The following is a 25,277-nucleotide window of genomic DNA, read 5'->3' on the forward strand; positions in this document are numbered from 1 at the left end:
CTTTGATGAGATTTACAGTGTGATTACGTAGTGCGACTTTGATGCGACTTTGCATGTTATATGGGGCCATTGTAAATTGCACCAAGGTAGTACAGGAACCTTTTCCAAAACTACACCATTCTGAGTTGCATTAATTGGAAAGAATAAGACGTCGCACTAGTGTGAACCAGCACCTAATTTTCCATTTATTTTTTTCCATTTTTTTAGATTTCTAATAACTTGATCGATATAGCAACATTATAGCACATCACACTGTTTACTTTTTTTGTTAGAACTGTATTGATATATCATAAATTTACATTACTGCCACTACTGCACTGAAAGAACTACTGCATGCAGTAGTATTTTCTCAGTGCACACTACTGCAATGAAACGGTGTAAACTGCCTTCTTAGTGAACCTCATAGTTACACAGCTCCTGAGCTGCACAGGATGATGTCTTTTGGCACTGACTTATGAAGGTCAGTGCTCCCTGTGACTGTGCAAGCAGCCTTGTGCTGCCATCTGTTAGCATGTTACATAACTAGTATCGAAACTGCCTGTTGATGTGCCAGAAATGCACTCAGCTTCTAAGTAAAGTTGTGGGCTGACAATACACAATATGTTTATGGATTGATTAGTGTCAGCCCTGTACTCAAGTGCTCAAAGCACTTAAAATGATACTATAGTGATGTTATACTTACCTGCTCTGTGAAATGGTTTTGCACAGAACAGCCCCGATTCTTCTCTTCTTGGTTCCCCGCCAACGTTCCTGGACCCTCCCCCCTGCTGAGTGCCCCCAGAACAAGCTGCTTGCTCAGGGGGAACTTGTGCATGCTCAATCTTGAGCCACGTGACTCAGCCCAGCACCCTCCTCACTGGCTGTGACTGACAGAAGTGGGAGCCAACTGTTCTCCCCTTCCTCCAATGAGGAGGGAGAGAATTGGGAGAGCTGCTACTCTGGTACACATTACTACACATTACTACTACTCTCGTACACATTACTAGATTGGGATTGGACTCAGGTAGGCATTAGGGAGGTGCTGTGGGGGGGGGGCTGCACACTGAAGGTTTTTGACTTTCATGCCTAAAATGCATGAAGATATAAAACCTTCAGCCTTTAGAACCAGTTTAAACTCTCCCACTCTTCTAAAACTGGAGCACTAAGAATGTGGTGCAGCTGTGCATGGTAGCCAATCAGCTTCTAGCTTCAGCTTGTTCAGTTAAGCTTTGACAATAAAACCTGAAAGCTGATTGGTTTCTGTGCAGAGCTGCACCAGATTTTGCACCATGCAGTTTTAGCAAATCTCCTCCTTAGTGTCTATGTTGTAGTCCAATGAAAGAACTAGTCTAATTAGACCCCATGCGGTAACACAGGCAGTGTGCACAGGACACCAGCTAGCTCTGAATTTCTGACACCATTACAAGGTATTTTTCTGCACTTATCGAAAAGATATCTAAATATCTAAAAACGCTTTCAATAGTATACAGTGTTTATCAAACCAATGCGGAGCATATAAGAGAATTGTATGGGTTGCAAACACTTTAAAGCAGAGCTCAACCCAAAAAGGGAAGTTCCGCTTTAAAGGGGGGTACCTGAATTTGACAGGTACCTGCTCCCACTTCCGGTGCGATCATCTAGGCAATCAGAAGCAGAAGTTCTCCTCCCCCCTCCCTCCCTGTAGTCTTCTGGGACACATGACAGGTTCCAGAAGACTATGGGACCATTCACAAAGCGCAGTGCTACTCGCGCATGCACAGTGGGCACCCAGCTGTCAAGTCGCAAGTTGTCACAGCGGGGTGCCCACTTAACAAGGGGTCATGCCTTTCTGGTAAGCCTTCTGTATGAATGGTTGGTGAAACAGCAACTGTCCTTGGATTTCATTTGTTTCATCGCAGCCTCTGCGACTTTTCCTTTACTACTTTGTGACACGGTTTTCACTGTCTTTTATGATTATTTGTCACTTTTTTAAGCGCTTCGCTTTTATCTTTTTATAGTTCTTAATCATAGTTTGCAAATCCTTAATAGATTTCTAATTAAGCCCTGTTGTAAAATTGCCATGTCATAAATCTCTATCAGGCCCTCAACAGGCTGTAATTTTTCCTGGTCGTAAATGGCTGTTGTAAATCAATTTAGAAGCAATAGACATTTGAAATCTGGCTCTATATGAACTGAAACTGCATTTTCCTAAATCTCCGGCTCTTAAATGCTACACATAATCCACAAGCATCTTAGCGATTGTATAAGCAAATGATGAGCAGTTAATTACCGAACATCCTTATATTATGAGGTGCAGAAAGCTGATTGGACACATTGCCCCTGCTGATGAGCCAGACATAAGATCCATATCATGCTGATGTCTATCAAATCATGACTTTATTCTGTGCAATAATATGCTGGCTGTCAGACTGTGAAATATGGTTATCAGGAAATATTGATATACATTTTAAAATGCTGGCACTGAGGTGTCTGCTGAAATACAAACACTTCAGCACAACATCAAACCCTTGAGGTCTCTTGTAGGGATGCACGGATACTGGTATTGGTATCGGTGCCGATACCGAGTATTTTCATGAGTACTTTGTGGTGCAATTTGCGTTAATGGACAAAAATTGCACCGCAAATTAGCATGAGATTTAAACATGAATGGGGATCCTATGCCTAGCAGTTGCTCAAAATCACTGGTGCTGTAACTATTCTTGGTAGCCTTGTAACAAAAGGAAGGTGCCCCCACCCTACAGTAAACCATTGCACCCAGGGCAGCTGAACCCTCCCACCCACCCTTTTGCCTGTGATCCCCTGTATGTTCCTCAGCTCCTGTGATCCCCTGTATATTCCTTGGCCCCTGTATCCACTGTATGTTCTTTGGCCCCATGTGATCCCCTGCATGTTCCTCGGCCCCTGTGATCCCCTGTATGTTCCTCAGCTCCTCTGATACACTGTATGTTCCTTGGACCCTGTGATCACCTGTATGTTCCGTGGCTCCTCTGATCTCCTGTATGTTCCTCAGCTGTTGTGATCCCCTGCATGTTCCTTGGCCTCTGTGATTTCCGGTATGATCCTCAGCTCCTGTGATCCCCTGTATGTTCCTTGGACCCTGTGATCCCCTGTATGTTCCTTGGCTCCTCTGATCTCCTGCATGTTCCTCAGCTCCTGTGATCCCCTGCATTTTCCTTGGCCCCTGTGATTTCCGGTATGTTCCTCAGCTCCTGTGATCCCCTGTATGTTCCTTGGCCCCTGTATGTTCCTTGGCTCCTCTGATCCCCTGTATGGCCCCTGTGATCCCCTGTATGTTCCTTGGCTCCTCTGATCCCCTGTATGTTCCTCAGCTCCTGTGATCCCCTGCATGTTCCTTGGCCCCTGTGATCCCCGGTATGTTCCTTGGCCCCTGTGATCCTCTTTATGTTCCTCAGCCCCTGTGATCTCCTGTAGGTTTCTCTGCTCCTCTGTATGTTCTTCAGGCCCTCTGATCCCCTGTATGTTCCTCGGCCCCTGTGATCCCCTGTATGGTCCTCAGCTTCTGTGATCCCCTGTATGTTCCTTAGCTCCTGTGATCCCCTGTATGTTCCTCGACTCCTGTGATCCCCTGTATGTTCCTCAGCTCCTGTGATCCCCTGCATGTTCCTTGGCCCCTGTGATCCCCGGTATGTTCCTTGGCCCCTGTGATCCTCTTTATGTTCCTCAGCCCCTGTGATCTCCTGTAGGTTTCTCTGCTCCTCTGTATGTTCTTCAGGCCCTCTGATCCCCTGTATGTTCCTCGGCCCCTGTGATCCCCTGTATGTTCCTCAGCTCCTGTGATCCCCTGTATGTTCCTTAGCTCCTGTGATCCCCTGTATGTTCCTCGACTCCTGTGATCCCCTGTATGTTCCTCGACTCCTGTGATCCCCTGTATGTTCCTCGGCCCCTGTGATCCCCTGTATGTTCCTCGGCCCCTGTGATCCCCTGTATGTTCCTCGGCCCCTGTGATCCCCTGTATGTCCCTCGGCCCTTGTGATCCCCTGTATGTCCCTCGGCTCCTGTGATCCCCTGTATGTCCCTCGGCCCCTGTGATCCTCTGTATGTTCCTCGGCCTCTGTGATCCCCTGTATGTTCCTCCGCCCCTGTATGTTCATCGGCCCCATGTGATCCCCTATATGTTCCTCGGCCCCTGCGATCCCCTGTATGTCCATCGGCCCCTGCGATCCCCTGTATGTCCCTCGGCCCCTGCGATTACCTGTATGTCCTCGGCCCCTGCGATCCCCTGTATGTTCCTCGGCCCCTGCGATCTCCTGTATGTCCCTCGGCCCCTGCGATCCCCTGTATGTCCCTCGGCCCCTGCGATCCCCTGTATGTCCCCCGGCCCCTGTATGTCCCTCGCCCCCTGCGATCCCCTGTATGCCCCTCGCCCCGTGATCCCCTGTATGTTCCTCGGCCCTCTGTATGTTCCTCTGCCCCTGTGATCCCCTGTATGTTCCTCAGCTCCTGTGATCCCCTGTATGTTCCTTAGCTCCTGTGATCCCCTGTATGTTCCTCGACTCCTGTGATCCCCTGTATGTTCCTCAGCTCCTGTGATCCCCTGCATGTTCCTTGGCCCCTGTGATCCCCGGTATGTTCCTTGGCCCCTGTGATCCTCTTTATGTTCCTCAGCCCCTGTGATCTCCTGTAGGTTTCTCTGCTCCTCTGTATGTTCTTCAGGTCCTCTCATCCCCTGTATGTTCCTCGGCCCCTGTGATCCCCTGTATGTTCCTCAGCTCCTGTGATCCCCTGTATGTTCCTTAGCTCCTGTGATCCCTTGTATGTTCCTCGACTCCTGTGATCCCCTGTATGTTCCTCGACTCCTGTGATCCCCTGTATGTTCCTCGGCCCCTGTGATCCCCTGTATGTTCCTCGGCCCCTGTGATCCCCTGTATGTTCCTCGGCCCCTGTGATCCCCTGTATGTCCCTCGGCCCTTGTGATCCCCTGTATGTCCCTCGGCTCCTGTGATCCCCTGTATGTCCCTCGGCCCCTGTGATCCCCTGTATGTTCCTCCGCCTCTGTGATCCCCTGTATGTTCCTCCGCCCCTGTATGTTCATCGGCCCCATGTGATCCCCTATATGTTCCTCGGCCCCTGCGATCCCCTGTATGTCCCTCGGTCCCTGCGATCCCCTGTATGTCCCTCGGCCCCTGCGATCACCTGTATGTCCTCGGCCCCTGCGATCCCCTGTATGTTCCTCGGCCCCTGCGATCTCCTGTATGTCCCTCGGCCCCTGCGATCCCCTGTATGTCCCTCGGCCCCTGCGATCCCCTGTATGTCCCTCGGCCCCTGCGATCCCCTGTATGTCCCCCGGCCCCTGTATGTCCCTTGCCCCCTGCGATCCCCTGTATGCCCCTCGCCCCGTGATCCCCTGTATGTTCCTCGGCCCTCTGTATGTTCCTCGGCCCCTGTGATCCCCTGTATGTTCCTCGGCCCCTGCGATCTCCTGTATGTCCCTCGCCCCCTGCGATCCCCTGTATGCCCCTCGCCCCCTGTGATCCCCTGTATGTCCCTCGACCCCTTCGATCCCCTGTATGTCCCTTGGCCCCTGCTATCCCCTGTATGTCCCTTGGCCCCTGCGATCCCCTGTATGACCCTCGGCCCCTGCGATCCCCTTTATGTCGCTTGGCCCCTGCGATCACCTGTATGTCCTCGGCCCCTGCGATCCCCTGTATGTTCCTCGGCCCCTGCGATCTCCTGTATGACCCTCGGCCCCTGCGATCCCCTTTATGTCCCTATGCCCCTGCAATCCCCTGTATGCCCCTCGGCCCGTGCGATCCCCTGTATGCCCCTCGGCCCCTGCGATCCCCTGTATGTCCCTAACCCCCTGCGATCCCCTGTATGCCCCACGGCCCGTGCGATCCCTTGTATGCCCCTCGGCCCGTGCGATCCCCTGTATGCCCCTCGGTCCGTGCGATCCCCTGTATGCCCCTCGCCCCCTGTGATCCCCCTCGGCCCCTGCGATCCCCTGTATGTCCCTCACCCCCTGCGATCCCCTGTATGTCCCTCGGCCCCTGCGATCCCCTGTATGTCCCTCGGCCCCTGCGATCCCCTGTATGTCCCTCGCCCCCTGCGATCCCCTGTATGTCCCTCGGCCCCTGCGATCCCCTGTATGTCCCTCACCCCCTGCGATCCCATTTATGTCCCTCGGCCCCTGCGATCCCCTGTATGTCCCTCAGCCCCTGCGATCCCCTGTATGTCCCTCGCCCCCTGCGATCCCCTGTATGCCCCTCGCCCCCTGTGATCCCCTGTATGTTCCTCGGCCCCCTGTATGTCCCTCGACCCCTTCGATCCCCTGTATGTCCCTTGGCCCCTGCGATCCCCTGTATGTCCCTTGGCCCCTGCGATCCCCTGTATGACCCTCGGCCCCTGCGATCCCTTGTATGTCCCTCACCCCCTGCGATCCCCTGTATGCCCCTCGCCCCCTGTGATCCCCTGTATGTTCCTCGGCCCCCTGTATGTCCCTCGACCCCTTCGATCCCCTGTATGTCCCTCGGCCCCTGCGATCCCCTGTATGTCCCACGGCCCATGTGATCCCCTGTATGTCCCTCGCCCCCTGTATGTTCCTCGGTCCCCTGTATGTTGCTCGGCCCCTGGGATCCCCTGTATGTCCCTTGCCCCCCGCCATCCCGTATGTCCCTTGGCCCCTGTAATCCCCTGTATGTCTCTCGGCCACTGCGATCCCTTGTATGTCCCTCGCCCCCTGCGATCCCCTGTATGCCCCTCGCCCCCTGCGATCCCCTGTATGTCCCTCGCCCCCTGCGATCCCCTGTATGACCCTCGCCCCCAGTGATCCCCTGTATGTCCCTTGCCCCCTGCGATCCCCTGTATGTCCCTTGCCCCCTGTGATCCCCTGTATGTCCCTCGGCCCCTGCGATCCCCTGTATGTCCCTCGCCCCCTGCGATCCCCTGTATGACCCTCGCCCCCAGTGATCCCCTGTATGTCCCTTGCCCCCTGCGATCCCCTGTATGTCCCTTGCCCCCTGCGATCCCCTGTATGTCCCTCGGCCCCTGCGATCCCCTGTATGTCCCTCGCCCCCTGTGATCCCCTCTATGTCCCTCGCCCCCAGTGATCCCCTGTATGTCCCTTGCCCCCTGCGATCCCCTGTATGTCCCTTGCCCCCTGCGATCCCCTGTATGTCCCTTGCCCCCTGCGATCCCCTGTATGTCCCTTGCCCCCTGCGATCCCCTGTATGTCCCTTGCCCCCTGCGATCCCCTGTATGTCCCTTGCCCCCTGCGATCCCCTGTATGTCCCTTGCCCCGTGATCCCCTGTATGTCCCTTGCCCCCTGTGATCCCGTGTCCGTGCCTGGTATATAGAGTATTTAGCAGTCAGACAAGTATATAAAGTATTTAGCAGTCAGGCAGGAAGAAGAGCTGGCCTCGGAGTTACACAACATGTACTGGGTCTGTGCCTGCAGCACTGATTCACTTCTCCCTGAGTCTCTGCTGACTGTGGTCTGTGAATCACTATCTTCTCCTTTCAGCTCCACAGACAAGCTCCCCTGGCCAGCCTAGTAGCCTGTCACTGGACTGAGGAAAAGGTAAAGCAGAGGGGAGGGCGCTGATGACCTGACCCTCCAGTGGCTCAGCTCTAATGCCCTGATCGTAATGCAGTGAGAGGAAGGAAGAGCTGGCACCTGTCCAGCACAGGGGAAGGAGACAGCTGGGCAGCCCGCTGCTGTCAGTCCCTCGGAGTGTGTGATCAGTGCAGGGCCACATGTCAGCCGGCTCCTTCACATCACCCACCAGAGCCCACAAAGGACGGCGATGACTCCGGGCCCTGCGATCTGCCATGTGACAAGTCAGTGAAAGCCTCGATCCCCCGGATTCCCTGTGCTGTCAGTGTGCGGACTTCCCTGTGCTGGGGACAGCAGGATGCCAGTGCTGGATAGATGCTTCATCGAGGTGGGCAGGAGCTGGAGGACAGGTGAGGTCCTTCTACCCACTTATATGGGGACATTGCCTGCCTATCACTCGGGGAGCCTGAGCTGCGAACTGCCGGAGATTATAGAGATGGTGAAACTCCTGTGGAAGTCCAAGAACGAACTCCAAAGTGTCCTACAAAAGGAGCCGCTGAGCAATGAGGAGGTCCTGGCATCTCTAACAGGTAATGGCCCTGACTTATGTCTCTATGGTAGGTAGACCCAGATACCTACATTCATTTCACTGGAAACATCCTATGGTGGCCAGAACTCTTCCATAAATCAGCAATTTTGTTTTCTGATCAATCCTAATTAATAATCAGCAACCCATCTGATCAATATTACACACGTACAAAAGTGGATTTCGATTTTTAAAATAGTCGAAAAATTGGATCTCATCTTTGTTCTCATAATCCGATTGATCCAAAATGATCGGACTCAGCACCTCAGTGCTGTCGATCGATGTGAAATGCTTTTGATAAGATTCCACCCTGGCCAAGCAACGCAGTTTGGTCAAATCCAATTTTAAACAAGTCAAATTGATTAGGTGGCTATTTGCCAAACTGATTACGTTATGGCTATTTATTTGCCAATTTGATCATTATGATAAAATTGTGTATCCATCAGAAAATAAAATCAAAGCGTGTATGGCTACCATAAGGCCCAGTTCACCTCCAAGTGATTTGCAGCACCAAGTATTTCAATGATTGATATGGAGATTTCTATTGTATCCTAATGTCAGTGTTCATACCTGAGCGTCATGTCACTTGAAGCTCATAAAAGTATTTCTGGGACATGGTTTTGTGTTTTTTAATCCCTTGTAGACCTCAGAGTACCTGGAAAACACGTGTAACGTACTTTTCACACTATTTCTTGCCTCTCCTTTTCACAACTAACTTTCCATTGGCTAGAGAAAAAAAGCTCAAGCCTGAAAAACACTTTGAAAACATATGTACAGATACATATAAAAAATGGAGCACAAGTGTGAACATAGCCTTAGGAAATTTATTTTTAATATTTAATTCAGATACATTTTTATTTACATTTACTGGGGCATTGTGGTAATTGGATAACCAAAAACATCTTGGGGGTCATTTATATCTATAGTCAAGTATATCTAAAGCAAAAACTACTCTTTTACCCCAGTTGGAACTCTTGAAATAATTTTCAGATCTCAGGGAACCCCCTGCTAAATTCAATTCTTTAGGAGTCAGAGGGATGAATACCCTTTACATTGGAGATTAGTTGCAAGAATGCCCCTCTTTCATTGGTAATCAGAATTTCCTCCTTATGCTGGCCATACATGGGCCAAAATTTGACCAATTTTTTGGCCAAATATCGGACCTAAGAATAATCGGCCGATTTTCGCTCTGTTAGTGTGTCAATGGCATTGGCCGATTTTCGTGGTTCCTCCCCTTTTCGGTGATCGGGCACGTTGAAAAATTTGCGAAAAACGACCGATCTTCGACTCAATGATGGTCAAATCGTACAATCGTTTTTCCGAAAACAATATGCGCATGAGCCGTGACCTGAAAGGAATGGAAGTTTCACCTGTTATATGGGGTGAACTTTATGACTTGTTCGGCCGATTTTCGAAATCATTGATGGCACCATCGGATTGCCGAGTGAACAACGTTTTTGATTTTCGGAGGAAAAATCATTCAGAATTCGATCCATGTATGGCCTGCATTACTGACAGTTAAATAGATCACTAGGGCTCAATCAGACCAGCGAGTCAAGCTGAACATACGGTCACTGATGTGCGCTTTGAGACACAATGCTGATGCGCCGATACCAGGGCTTACATTTTTTTACAGAACTTTATTGAAATGCTGATTCGCTGATACCAGGGCTTCCTTTTTTTACAGAACTTTATTGAAATGTCATGAGTGACATATCAATACAGTTCTATTCACCGCTGCAGCGTTGCAATGCGATGGTTTGTGTTGCAACCAGGGGCGGACTGACAACTCAACGGGCCCCCGGGCAATAGGGGATCATGGGGCCCCTGTGTCCTTGCCCAAACTCAAAAAAGCCTATGAAAAAGGTACCAGGGGCATCTCATGGGGCCCCCTACTGACCCCGGGCCCTCGGGCAGTGCCCAAGTTTCCAAATGGTCAGTCCGCCCCCGGTTGCAACCTACTGTGCTGAAAAAAAGTACTGCATGCAGTATTTTATTCAGTTCACACACTGTGGTTTGAACTGACATCAAAGGTAACATGGCATTTTACCTGCTGTATGCATTGAGTCTGCACTGAAAATAGCTGCATGTTAGTCTCATATCAAAAACAAAACAGTTTCTAAAGTTAAACAAATTCTCGTTTGACAGAATCCAACTTTGGAAGTTATGTAATGTACAGTTGCAAGAAAAAGTATGTGAACCCCTTGGGATTACGTGGAGTTTTGCATGAATTGGGCATAAAATGTGCTCTGAACGTCATCTAAGTCACAACAATAGAAGAACACAGTCTGCTGAACATAATACTACACAAACATTAGATGTTGCCATGGTTTAATTGCACATAACATGTAAACATTCACAGTGCAGGGAGGAAAAAGTATGTGAACCTTTGGACTTAATAACTGGTTGACCCTCTTTTGGCAGCAATAACCTCAACCAAACGTTTCCTGTAGTTGCAGATCAGACCTGCACAACAATCTGGAGTAATTTTGGACCACTCCTCTTCATGAAACTGTTTCAGTGTAGCAGTATTCTTGGGATGTCTGGTGTGAATCGCTCTTTTAAGGTCATGCCACAGCATTTCGATCGGGTTGAGGTCAGGACTCTGACTGGACCACTCCAGAAGGCGTATTCTGTGCTGTTGCAGCCATTGTTTTGTTGAATTACTTGTATGCTTTGGGTCATTGTCCTGTTGCATCACCCATCCTCTGCGGAGCTTCAGTTGGCGGACAGATGGTCGTACGTTTTCCCGCAAAATGTCTTGATAAACTCTGGAATTCATTTTCCCATCAATGACAACAATCCGTCCAGGCCCTGAGGCAGCAAAGCAGCCCCAAACCATGATGCTCCCTCCGCCATGTTTTACAGTAGGGATGAGGTTTTGATGTTGGTGTGCTGTGCCTTTTTTTCTCCACACATAGTGTTGTGTGTTCTTCCCAAACAACTCAATCTTGGTTTCATCTGTCCACAGTATATTTTGCCAGTAGTGCTGTGGAACATCCAGGTGCTCTTTTGCAAACTTCAAACGTGCTGCAATATTCTTTTTGGACAGCAATGGCTTCCTCCGTGGTGACCTCCCATGTACTCCATTCTTGTTTAATGTTTTCCTTATTGTAGATGTGTCAACAAAAATGTTAGCATGTGCCAGAGATTTCTGTAGGTCTTTAGCTGACACTCTGGGATTCTTCTTTACCTCATGCAGCATTCTGCGCTGTGCTCTTGCAGTCATTTTTACAGGACGACCGCGCCTAGGGAGAGTAGCAACAGTGCTAAACTTTCTCCATTTGTAGACAGTCTGTCTTACCGTGGACACATGAACATCAAGGCTTTTGGAGATACTTTTGTAACCCTTTCCAGCTTCATGCAAGTCAACAATTCTTGATCGTAGGTCTTCTGAGAGCTCTTTTCTGCGAGGCATGGTTCACATCAGACAGTGCTTCTTGAAACCAGTAAACCCAAAACAGGTGTGTGTTTTTTAAGGGCAGGACAGTTGTCAGCAACACATCCAATATCATCACACTGATTGGAGTCAAGGTTGGCTCACTCCTGGCTCCAATTAGCTCTGGGAGAAGTCAATAAGCTAGGGACTCACATACTTTTTCCTCTCTGCACTGTGAATGTTTACATGTTATGTGCAATTAAACCATGGCAACATCTAATGTTTGTGTAGTATTATGTTCAGCAGACTGTGTTCTTCTATTGTTGTGACTTAGATGACGTTCAGAGCACATTTTATGCCCAATTCATGCAAAACTCCACGTAATCCCAAGGGGTTCACATACTTTTTCTTGCAACTGTATTGTATTGTATTGTAATGTATTGTTTTGTTTCCGAGCATGCGTGGTGTTGGTCACGCAATTTTTTTCCTACAAATACTATGTTAATTTTACAAAAATCGTTTGTTCTGTTATCTTACGAGAAAAAATTTTGTGCTTGTCCCTTCTGATATTTTCGTATTAACTGTCGTAATCAGCTCTCGAATGCTGGGCACTAACGAATAGATTATCGTACAATCGCTCCGAATACGTTTTTTCCATCCGATTTTTGCATTGTGTGTACTAGGTATAAGTTTAAATTTGATGGCTCTGCCAAGTGGCATTGACCTCCAAACTATACAGACATTATCACATGGGAGGTCAGTCACCTACAGCTCAAGAAAACTCTGGAGGAACCGTACTTGAAAATAGCTGGAATAGGTTATGTGGAAAATCCCTGCTAGTTTCCTTTTCTGCCATTGTGTGCCATTTGGGAGATTTTCCTTGACTTCCTGTGCAGTCACCTACAGCTCAAGGAAACTCTGGAGGAACCCTACTTGAAAATAGCTGGAATAGGTCATGTGGAAAATGCCTGCTAGTTTCTTTTTCTGCCTTTTTTGTGCCATTCGGGAGATTTTCCTTGACTTGCTGTGCAGTCACCTACAGCTCAAGGAACCCCAAGGAAACTCTGGAGGAACCCTTCTTGAGAATAGCTGGAATAGGTCATGTGGAAAATCCCTGCTAGTTTCTTTTTCTGTCATTTGTGTGCCATTCGGGAGACTTTCCTTGACTTCCTGTGCAGTAAACCCAAGCCTCTCCAAAAGTAAGGTAAATCCCCGCTGAGACAGTTGTCATCAGAGCAAGTGACCCATAGGAAGATTTTTCTTCTATGCCTGATCTATTGACATTTTAAAATTGTGGTGAATCACCCTAATAGGAACAGAGATTGCAATCAAAACCTCAAAGCACAAATAAAAGACAAATATAGAAACGCCAAACCAAAAGGTTAAAGAGTCCAAAATGTGTTAATGGTTCATTAGCAAAACTCACGTATATTTTTTGCTTTGAATGACTTTCCCGATACCCACAAGAGGGGATCCTTGTTTGATGTGAACAGCTTAGCTGGAGCCAGTGAGGTCATTGAATGAGTTTATTTTTTATTAATCCTAACGATTAAATGTTTGAACTCCAAGCGCCTCTTGGATATGCTTTTTGAAGCAATAAAAAACCTGAAAGGCGTCCTAATCCCTCATCATTGTATCCAAAACTTTCTTTGGATACACTTTGATTAGGTGAATGGTTCTACGTGAGCCAAGAGACCCTGCCTTCACATACATCCAATCAGAGTAAGGGGGGAATTAGGAAATTACATTTGTATTCCTCAGATTCTTCCAAGAGAACAAAGATTTGCTGCCGTGACCTAAAACCCTTTCCCCTTTGTTGTTCACTCCCTGAAATCTAGTTGAGTATGTAAAGGATATAATGAACGTACTGGGAATTAGCATATTGTGGCACTCTGTTATTATTGCCATTATGATTTATATTTTGTATTTTATGTTGGATAGTGGGCTACATTTATTGGGATTTATATACTAAGAGTTTGAGCTTCTTTGCTGTGCCTTGATTTCAGTTGACGCTTTAGGGATACCTTAATCTGATTTACTAAAAGCAAGTGTAATGCGCTTACACGTGCACATGCTATACCTGCACGTTACTGGCCTAAGACTATGTGCACAAATCACACACACATCCCTGTGCTCCTAGCTAGCTATTTACATGCCTACATGTGCTCACCTTTTTATATCATCAGAATATAGTAACTTGCAGCCTGGTAACTTGAAAATTTGAAAAACTCCTAAATCACAGTCAGTACACATGTGTGTGCCTAGCTTTTGGTATAGATAGATAGATAGATAGATAGATAGATAGATAAATAAATAGATAAAATCATTCATGTGTATGATGTATTCACCAGCCATGTCTACCAGCAATGAGCAAATGTATGTATTTTTTTGTGTATGTCAGCCAATGGATGTAAACATACGCAAGTCCATGTGTAAGTACACAACTTTGCTGTACCACAATCGCTGGAGTAAATCATTGGAAATCGCATGAATTAAATTAAATCAATTAAACATTGAAAATGCTATTAAATGAACAGCAAAAACAGTACACAGTAAACACAAATTTACACAAATTTGCAAGGAGCACTGTACAGTTTAAAGGGTAGTTGGACATGCAGATACAACCCAACCATCCTGAGATGTTTATGCTGACTTTGATTCCGCAGACCCCAGTGGTCACACCATGCTGGCTTTGAGTCCCCAGACCCCAGTGGTCACACCATGCTCACTTTGAGTCCCCAGATCCCAGTGGTCACATTGTGTTGGCTTTGAGACCCCAGAGCCAAATGGTCAAACCATGATGGATTTGAGTCCCCAGATCCCAATGGTCACATCATGCTGGCTTTGTGTCCCCAGATCCCAGTAGTCACATCATACTGGCTTTGAGACCCCATATCCCAGTGGTCACATCTTGCTGGCTTTGAGACCCCATATCCCAGTGGTCACATCATGCTGGCTTTGGGTCCCCAGATATCAGAGGTCACATCATGATGGCTTTGAGTTCCCAGATTCCAGTGGTCACATCATGATGGATTTGAGTCCCCAAATCCCAATGGTCACATCATGCTGGCATTGTGTCCCCAGATCACAGTGGTCACATCATGCTAGCTTTAAGACCCATATCCCAGTGGCCACATCATGCTGGCTTTGGGTCCCCAGATCCCAGTGGTCACATCATGATGGCTTTGAGTTCCCAGATCCCAATAGTCACACCATGATGGATATGAGTCCCCAGATCCCAATGGTCACATCATGCTGGCTTTGTGTCCTTTAGATCCCAGTGGTCACATCATGCTGGCTTTGTGCCCTTTAGATCCCAGTGGCCACATCCTGCTGGATTTGAGTCCCTAGATCCCAATGGTCACATCATGCATTCATTTATGTTTAGCCCGGGTGTCGGCAACCCGCGGCTCCAGAGCCGCATGCGGCTCTTTTTCATCTTTGCTGCGGCTCCGGAGCACACTGCCCACCAGGTGACAGGCAATAGGGTTTCAGTGGTCGGCAAGCCGCGGATCGCAAGCCACATGCGGCTCTTCTGTGTGCCGGGCGCCCGCTCCCCTCCCTCCTCTCGGGCGGCCGCCTCAAAAGTCAGGACTCTTTTAATCCGGCCCGCGGAGCGTGGAACATTAGCTGTCAGGATGTAGGCGGGGCAGCCAGGATGTAGGCGGGGCAGCGTGACGAACTCCTCTCACAGTCCGCCCTGAAGACCGGAACACAGCGCGGGAACACAGCGAGAGGAACGCGCGGAGCAAAGGTAAGTGAATTGAGACAATATGGGGAATTAATTACTATAGGGGGGATGAATTACTATGGGGGATGAATTATTATATGGAGGATTAATTACTATGGGGGATGAATTACTATGGAGGATGAATTACTATATGGGGGATGAATTACTATGGGGGATGAATTACTATGGAGGATGAATTACTATATGGGGGATGAATTACTATGGAGGATGAATTACTATATGGAGGATGAATTACTATATGGGGGATGAATTACTATGGGGGATGAATTACTATGGAGGATGAATTACTATAGGGGGGATGAATTACTATGGGGGATGAATTACTATAGGGGGGATGAATTACTATATGGGGGATTAATTACTATGGGGGATGAATTACTATATGGGGGATGAAGCTAACTGCACGATCCTGTATATAGCATTAAGGTAAGAAACAATATATGCAGTGTCGGATTTGTTTTAAATGTTGCAATGGTTTTGCGGCTCCCAGTCTTTTTTTTCCCTTCGGAAACGGGTCCAAGTGGCTCTTTATGTCTTAAAAGTTGCAGACCCCTGGTTTAGCCTATGGAGAGGGGATGCAGAATACCACTACAGACACATCTAGTGTCTTTATATCAGGGAGAAAACAGTGGCTATCCAACAAAGTTTTCCAACATGTGTGATCATTACCCCTCCACCTCCAGCATATCATGTTTGTCATGATATAGACATAAGAGGAATATTAATGTGTGAACTGAATATTCCTGCTTATATAAGTTGAATGGGGGGGGGGGAGTGCGCTTATGAGCTTATGTCAGGGGGAACAATGGAGGGAAGGTTTTCTAACATACACTTATAGATTTCTTGTGAGCAGCCTGCAGATTAAGAATACTCCTTTGCAGGCTGTTTTATTCTGACAGCCAGCTCTACCAATGTTTAGAATACTTGAATCTTGCATCTGATTGGATGCAGGCACTGTTTGTTCAACAATTTTCAATCCAGCTCCTTTGACAAAATTGGTATAAAAATTACTTTTATCGATGTGAGTGTTGTGAACAGGGCCACCCACTGAGAGAATCTTAGCAGATCCAGCACAAATCAGTGTAATTCAATGTGTGTATGGCCAACTTTAGTACTAAGGCTGCCATAGACATGAGATGAGCAAATCAAATCAAGTGCTATAATATAGGTCTGCTGTACTGTGGGACCTATTTATCAATTGTCACCCAAAATTCATACAACTTTCATCTCTGGAAACTTTGACAAATAGACCACTATGACTTTTTTTTGGGGGGGGAGGTTGAAATCCTCCCAGGAACCTTTTAATTTTTTGTGTCTGGCAGTCCTAGCTAGGAAAAGAAATTGTTACATTCAGACACGATTACATAGTTCCACGGTAAACCTGCTATGTTTAAAGACAAAATGTAAAGCAAAAAAAAGAAAGTTTGTGCTAAATACAGTACAGTAAGTCCCCAATTTACGAACATTTGAGTTGCAAAAATTCACAGATACGAACGGATCTCACATTAAGAAACATTCATAGATACGAACAAAGTTCTGGACATTGTCACAGCTGCGCTGCTGTGTGCTTACAGTACCATGCAATAGTATATTGTACAGAGCCCAGGATGTCTGGAAGCAAGAGGAAAATCAGTGGTGATGTGGAGGGGACTGCTAGGACGCGCAAAGCAATAACCATGGAAACAAAAGTGAAAATAATTGAGAAATTGGACCAAGGCGAAAAGATGGTAGACATCGCTCGTTCTTATAACATGAATCGTTCAACCATTGGCACAACAAGGCCAAGATCATGGAACATGTGAAGTCTGCTGTGCTTATGAAGGCAACAATAATATCCAAAAAGCATGATAAAGTGATAGAGGAGATGGAGAAACTTCTTAGTGTGTGGATTCAGGATCTGCATCAGCGTCGAGTCCCACTCAGCTTAATGCTTATTCAAGAAAAAGATAAAAGCTTGTTTGAAGACTTGAAGAAACAACTGGGTGAACAGTGTGCCAGCCATGGATGGTTTAACAGATTCAAGGCTAGAGCCAGCCTTCACAAGGTAAAAGTAAGTGGTGAGGCTGCCAGTGCAGACATCATAGCTGCCGAAGAATTTCCAGCAACATTTAGAGAAAATATTGATGAAAGTGCTTATTTACCCCAACAGGTTTTTAATGTCCATGAGACAGGACTGTACTGGAAGAGGATGCCAAAACGAAGTTACATCAGTAAAGAGGAAAAGGTGATGCCAGGCTTCAAAGCAGCAGCAAAGGACAGACTTACTCAGTTGTTTGGTGGCAATGCTTTTGGTGATATGACACTAAAGCCTCTCTTAGTTTACCATTCGGAGAACTGAAGAGACCTCAAAAACATAGCCAAGGGCTCTCTACTTGTGTAAAAGAGTAATTCCAAAGCCTGGATTACACAGGCCATTTTCCAGGACTGTTGTTTCCACCACTTTATCCCAGAGATAGAGAAATATTGTTTGGAGAAAGATCTCCCATTCTTTTACTGCTTGACAATGCACCAGGTCACCCCCAATTCATGGATGACTTTCATCCCAACGTCAAAGTAGTGCATCTGCCACCGAATACTACAGTGTTCATCCAACCTATGGACCAAGGAGTTATTGCGACTTTCAAGAAATATTATTTACGTCACACTTTTCATCAGGCAGTGAAGGCTAATGATGAAACAAGAACAACCTTGCGACAATTTTGGAAAGACTATAACATCTACAAGGCCATAAACAATATCAGCTTTGCTTGGCGTGAGGTTTCGGTTGTCACAATGAATGGAGTTTACAAGAACCTTTGCCCGCAGTTTATTCATGAAGTTCATGGACTTGAGAAGATGGGTAAGGAGTCCAAAGAAGTCTTCTACAACTTAGTGACGCTTAGCACGAAGCTGGAGCTAGATCTGCAAGAGGATGGCTTTATTGAACGCCTTGCTGTGCAACATGAGGAGCTTACTAATGAGGACCTGATGGCATTAGAGGTCCAGAAAAAAGATGAAAAGAGCCAAGAGGAAGATGTAACTGAAGAACCAAAGAGATTCACAACACAGGAAATGGCAAGGGGATTTTCTTTATTTGAAGAGGCACTGTTAGTTTTTGAGGTACAGGACCCCAACGTAGAACGATACACAAAGGTTGCAACAGCTGTTCAGAATGCCATCCAGTGCTACAAGAGTCATCTATGATGAGAAAAAAAGTGCTACTACTCAGACATCACTGGATCATTTTTTCCAGAGGGTAGACAGAATTGAATCCATCAAAAAATCTGTGTCATCAACATCAGTTGTGAGTGAAATTCCATCTTGCTCTCCATCTCCTATTGTTGATGATCCTTCAGCTCCATCAACATCAGGTATGGGCCAAATTCCATCTTGCCCTCCATCTCCTATTGTTGATGATCCTTCAGCTCCGTCAACATCAGGTGTGGGCCAAATTCCATCTTGCCCTCCATCTCCTATTGCTGATGATCCTTCAGCTTCACAATCTCCCACCTACCCTCCCTCCTCCAGTTAGTACCTCTCTTCTACTATATGCCAGTTGTGGTACTGTACCACCATTTTAAGGTAACTATTAAAGTAAAAATAGTTTATGTACAGTTGTACTGTAGCACCATTTTAAGGTACAGCAACTGTAAAAGTAAAAAAAAAAGTTTATTTACAGTATTTTTGTGTGTGTTTTTTTTATGCTTTACATTGTATATTTGTGTCAAAGGTGTATAAGACTCACTTTGTTAGACCTACGAACGAATCCGATTTATGAAAGTTCTCCCGGAACAGAACTTGTTCGTAAGCCAGGGACTTACTGTATGTACATTATAAACCATTTAGCTGCTGGCTTTTATCCATTTTGATGTGTATAGCTTTTGATCAGTTTTTTTCTACATTACCTTTGGTTTGTTTCCCAAACCAGCCATTGGGAGCATTAGAAATGTATTTACCTAAGAGTTATCTTCTTTCAGGCATCTATTTCTTCAGTTCAGTGGACATAGATTAGATTGAAAATGACTCCTTTAGGCATAGGGAACAAAAGGGGACTTTGTTGTGGTGCCTTGTAGGACTGGTTCCTCTAGCATCCAGGCCTGAATTTGCAGGCCTATTCAGTTATGTTGCCCCCCCCACAGCAGTTCAGCAGGGTAGTAACATGATGGAACTAGGAGGAATGTAACTTAAGGGAAGGTAGGTGCTGGATGCACTTCTACCTCTTCTACATTGTTTTCAAATTGTAACAATACTACGTAGTTCCCAATGTACATATTGTTCACACACCTTTTACAAAGGAACAAAATAGTGCATGTTCCCCTTTGCACATAGGGTGGTTGGTAGGTTTCTCCCACCTCAGACTGTTTCTCACATGGGTCCTGAACCCAAACTTTGTTTCAGATGTATTCAATCTGAGCTTGTGATGCCTAAACAGAAGCAAAGCTGGCCATACACTGAGTGTATCATAAACTGGCCAAAACTCGCTTTGCGGGTGGCCCAGTCAGCCCCCTCCTGCCTGACATGAATGACAAATCAAATGAGACGGGCAGAAAATTGTTAGCACTGGCTGTCAGAATACCACAGCCCAGGTGGGAGATCTGTCGTGCTGTTGAACATGAATAAAGGAATGTGGTAAATCAGTGGTCAACAAACTGTGGCCCGGGGGTCAAATGCAGCCCTTTGCTTGCTTTAATCTGGCCCTTGGGGCATTATTCCTTCCACTGATACAAAGAATGGGGCACTATTTCTCGTCACTAGTGATGGGGCACTATTCCTTCCCCTAATACCAAAGATGGGGTACTCTTTACTCCCAGTGACCTCTAGACATTTTCTACTCCCACTGCCCACAGTTCAGCCCTTAAAGTCTGAAGGACAAAAAACTGGTCTAAAAAAAAAAAGACTAATCTATGGACTGCTTTACCTTCCAGGAAAATCACACATTAGAACATTCAGTGCTGCCAGAGAAATATGGTAGGACTGTGCTGGAATAGCTGCCCAACGCTATTACATTACTAGTTTTTTATAAGAACAATCGTTGAATGTTGAACATTTTTCAAATTGTTAGTGAGGCCAAATCAACATAAATTTTTGACCACGGAGCCAAGAAAACTTGAAGGTGCAGGAGTAAGTCATCCTGGCTCACAGGGACCATGTTGACAATACAAGCTGAGCTGTGCACACGAGTAGGCAGGTAGGTGTATTTTATTGTAGGTGTATTTTATTGCAGAAGAGACATTGCATGTCTCTTCTGCAATAATAGCCTGCCTCGCAGTCTTATAAACTGCCTTCAGTTCTACTTTAATGGAGAATGCATTAAGGTTGAGGCTCTCTGCATTAAGGTAACCCGCCCCCCCCAGAGCCCTCCCTAATACTTATCTGAGCCCAACCTCGATCCAGCAATGTGCACAAGTACAGAGGCTCTCTCAGCTCTTCCTTCTCATTGGCTCAGATGTAGTGGCTGCGCATCGCTCTGTGTGTCGAGCTGGTTTAGGAGCAAGCACGCCCAAGTGTCCCCATAGCAAGCAGTTTGCTGTGGAGGCGCTCGGCAGGGGGGTGGAGTGGGCAGCACCAGTGAGGGAGGATCGGGGCTGCTCTGTGCAAAACTATTGCACAAAGCAGGTAAGTATACCATGTTTGTTATTTTTAAAAAAATAAAAGAAAGCTTTAAAATCACTTTAAATCTGTAATGTTCCCCACCACCACCACAACCATTGTCTTACAAAGAAAATACTGGAAATGCATTTAGGAGAATAGCTTTAGCAGGCCTGTGACCCTTTCATGTGAAAAACCTGTTCTGTAGGAAATTGTGAACACTTAAGTAGGAAAGCACTAATTTAAAATTAGGGGATCAGAAAATGAAATGGAACTAACAAAGATCCTAGCAAATGTTACCTTTCAGTAGGACTACTGGTCCTGCAGTACTAGTCCTAGCCCTATATCCCATTAATGGAAACCCTAATTATTCATTTGAGACTTGTAATTTTGCAATTTCCTCCATGTAATTTCCTCCATGGTAGCAGCGTGGGTAATGAGATTGTTGTTATGGTTGCTAAGGAGAAATAAAAGAAATGATTTATGGGGATAGGAATGCAACCATTTCATGGTATTTAACTTTAGTGAACTGTCTCTTTAGGTTGGTAACCTACAGTCATTTTCAATTTAATTCTGCATTCTTTAAATACTTCTGGGTATGTTTTGCTGCATCTGTCCATCAGTTTTATGTGGTATCTGCTATAACATGGGCAGAAAAAGAAAATCATTTGGATTCTGTAGATTATGATATTGAATCAAGTAGCAAATGACGGGATGTTTTAATGTCAACATGTCTGTTGTCTGAGGGGTTACTGGGCCTTTGGAAACACTGAAATTATATACCGAACCCTCAAAACTCTAAGCACAAAAAGCTAAGGCAATGATGCTTCAGTACTAGAATTTTCTCTCTTGAATGGCTTCTTTAATCAAATGTGATAAACGTTTATTGAAGATTTAAGTTGTTTAGCATTCTCAAGACTGTATAATGATTTAAAGTGATATTAACCGCATGTCGTCCAGAGGAATTATCTCCCTTCCTGACCAGGCCATTTTTTGCGATACAACGCTGCGTTACTTTAACTGGCAATTTTGCGGTCATGCGAGCTTTACATAAATGAAATTTACGTCTTTTTTTGCCCACAAATAGAGCTTTCTATCAGTGGTATTTGATCACCGGTGCGTTAATTTTAAATTTTTTGCACTATAAACAAAAAAATACCGACAATTTTGAAGAAAAAAATATATATTTATGACTTTTTGCTACAAAACATATCCAATAAAAAATTAAAAAAATCAAATTTCTTCATAAATTTAGGCCAAAATGTATTCTGCTACATGTGTTTGATAACAAAAACTTCCAATACATGTATATTAATTGGTTTACGTGAAAGTTATAGCGCCTACAAATGGCGGTATATATACTGGAATTTTTATCTATTTATTTTTATACTAGTATTGGCGGCAATCATGACATTCTGACACTGGGTGGGTACTGACAAACTGCCACTGACATCCCCAGTGACACTAATAAAGTGATCAGTTATTATTATTATTATACAGGATTTATATAGCGCCACCAGTTTGCTCAGTGCTTTACAATATAAAGGGAGACAATACAGCAACAATACAGTTCAATACAAGAGGAATGGGAGGGCCCTGCTGATCAGTGCCAATAAAAAGCACTGACACTGTACTAATGACACTGGGCAGGAATGGGTTAACATCTGGGGCGATCAAAGTGTTACTGTATGCTGTGTGCAGTTTTACTTGAGAGATATGCTGCTTTGTATCCCTCTGCTGTGCAGAGAGATACACAGCAACATGTCCTTGCTGACAGGAGAGGGACCTGTGTTGTTTACACACAGATCTCTCCACTCTCAGCCCTGCCAACGAACACCGAGACTCGTCCGGGACCTGGTGATTGACATCCCCAGCAGCCAATAGCAGGTATACGTGATTTTGTGTAGCCGTGCCGCTCTGTATCAGTACTTCTGCTATAGGGCTGTGGGCAAGTGGTTAAACCCTTAAAATGTTTAAGTACTTTTGGCAGCTGAATAAATCACTTATGCAGCTTCTTTATCTTCTAATTCTTGCTGTTGTGCCATGGTCAGTCCCCCAGGTTTCCTGTTTCAGGGTGCCTATTTTCTATTGCAGCATCCTTTGAAGTCACCCTCGCATGCAGGAACTAGAGTTGTGCCTCTTTACACTGTGTACATCATTAGAAACACACAGCCCCATAACCTTGGATGACAATCCCTTACTCTTCCCTTTTCCAAACTAACAGACTGACTTGAGACTGCACTGCCCTCTGTTAACTCTTTCTGGTGATTTAACTCTTTCTACCATTTGTGCAGAGCTTTTTGAGATCACAAACGCAACACAAAGTTTCAGCTCCCTCCAAAAATGTTCTATTGGATTTAGGTCTGGAGACTGGTTAGGCCACTCCAGAACCTTGATATGCTTCTTACGGAGCCACTCCTTGGTTATCCTGGCTGTGTGCTTCAGGTCATTGTCATGTTGGAAGACCCAGCCACGACCCATCTTCAATGCTCTGACTGAGGGAAGTTGGTTGTTGCTCAAAATCTCACAATAAATGGCCCCATTCATCCTCTCCTTAATACAGTGCAGTCGTCCTGTCCCCTTCGCAGAAAAGCACCCCCAAAGCATGATGTTACCACCCCCATGCTTCACAGTAGGGATGGTGTTTTTGGGATGCAACTCATCCTTTTTCCTCCAAACACGACGAGTGAAGTTTAGACCAAAAAGTTCTACTTTGGTCTCCTCTGACCACATGACTTTCTCCCATGCCTCCTCTGGATCATCCAGATGGTCATTGGCAAACTTCAGACATGTGATGACTTGAGCAGGGGAACCTTCCGTGCGATGCATGATTTGAAACCATGACAGCGTAGTGTTCTACCGACATTGACCTTTGAAACTGTGGTCCCAGCTCTCTTCATGTCATTGACCAGCTCCCCCCTTGTAGTTCTGGGCTGATTCCTCACCTTTCTTATTATCAGTGATACCCCACGAGGTGAGATCTTGCATGGAGCCCCAGTCTGAGGGAGACTGACAGTCGTCTTTAGCCTCTTCCATTTTCTAACAATTGCTCCAACAGTTGATCTATTTTCACCAAGCTGCTTGGCAATTGCCCCGTAGCCCTTTCCAGCCTTGTGGAGGTCCACAATTTTGTCTCTGGTGTCTTTTGACAGCTCTCTGGTCTTGCCCATGGTAGTAGTTGGCTTCTGACTGACTGTGGGGTGGACAGGTGTCTTTAAAGAGCTCAGACAGGTGCTACTAAGTTAGATTAATGAGTGGAGTAGAGGTGGACTTTTTAAAGGCACAGTAACAGGTCTTTGAGAGCCAGAATTCTTGCTGTTTCTTAGGTGTTCAAATACTTCTGTTCAGCAGTGGAAGACAAATAAATTCTTTAAAAATCATACAATGTGATTTCCTGAATTTTTTAATTCTGTCTCTCAGAGTGGGAATGCACCTACAATGTGAATTTCAGACCCCTCCATGATTTCTAAGTGGGAGAACTTGCAAAATCGCAGGGTGTTCAAATACTTCTGTTCCTCACTGTAGATATACTTCTACACTTCTATACTTACTGTTTTTTAAAGTATCTTTCCAACAATTGTTTCAGTTTAATTCATGTTAAATGTAAAAAAATGAGCTATTGACATCTTATGTCTTTGGGACTCTTAGGCATAATTCACACTGGCATTGAAAGCAGGCATTTGAGGATTTTTTTAATGCTGCTCAAATGCCTATGCAAATGATACTATGCACAGCATACAGTGCTGTTCGCATTATCAAAACATGAAGCATCAGTGTTGCTTCAAAATTGAAGCCTCATGTCGAGTCTGGAGGAGTTTGAAGCCTTTCAATGCCTCCCATTCAAGTCTATGGAGATGCTCCTCAAATGCCCTGGCAGGTATTTGCAGTGCGTTAATAACATTACAGTTTATTATAGGTATTTGTGGTGAGGTTTTAACACTTGTAAACCGCTTATAAAATGCATCAAAACTGTGCATAGCGCGTTTGGGGAGAGTTTTTAATGCTTGAAAAACGCCAGTCTAATGCTCATTTTACAGCTCATTAATGCCTGTCTAATGCCTATACTAATGCTATAGGAGCATTTGTTAAGAGTTAAAAATGTATTTAAGTGTGAACAAGCCCTAAAGTGATTCTAAAACATTTTTTTTAAACAACAATGATATTTTATTATACTTACTTGCTCTGTGCAATGGTTTTGCACAGAGCAGCCCCAAGCATCCTTTTCTAGGGTCCCCCACTGGCGCTTCTGGCTCCTCCTCTTCTCTGAGTACCCCCATAGCATACCACTTACTATGAGGGTACTAGTGCATGCTCTTTCCCGAGCTGTGCTGTGTGTGTCCTTAGACACACAGCAAATCTCAGCCCCAGCCTCCACTCTCTCCTTATGGGCTATGATTGACAGCAGAAAGAGCCAATGGCTCCTGCTGCTGCCTCCCTGTTCAATGAGGAGAGAGATCGGAGAAAGACGCTGCTCTAATGCACATCACTGGATCAAGATCT

General features: G+C 45.7%; 1 protein-coding gene across 2 annotated transcripts in view; it reads left to right on the forward strand.

Annotated features, from left to right (window-relative positions):
- PDE7B (phosphodiesterase 7B) overlaps positions 1-25,277 on the forward strand; it is a 460,575-nt gene that overhangs the window by 280,995 nt on the left and 154,303 nt on the right. Inside the window, exon 1 of one of the 2 annotated variants that reach the window (XM_089676205.1) lies at positions 7,429-8,083. The exons of the other annotated variant lie outside the window; for it this stretch is intronic. Coding sequence (XP_089532331.1) covers positions 7,852-8,083 — 232 coding nt within the window. The 5' untranslated portion in view covers positions 7,429-7,851. Of the gene's footprint in view, positions 1-7,428; positions 8,084-25,277 lie in introns of those variants that run through there. 2 annotated transcript variants of the gene reach the window in all.

The sequence above is a fragment of the Staurois parvus genome, unplaced genomic scaffold (assembly GCF_062004578.1).
Source record: "Staurois parvus isolate SC_StPar_1 unplaced genomic scaffold, SC_StPar_1.0 ptg000165l, whole genome shotgun sequence".
NCBI lineage: Eukaryota > Metazoa > Chordata > Amphibia > Anura > Ranidae > Staurois > Staurois parvus.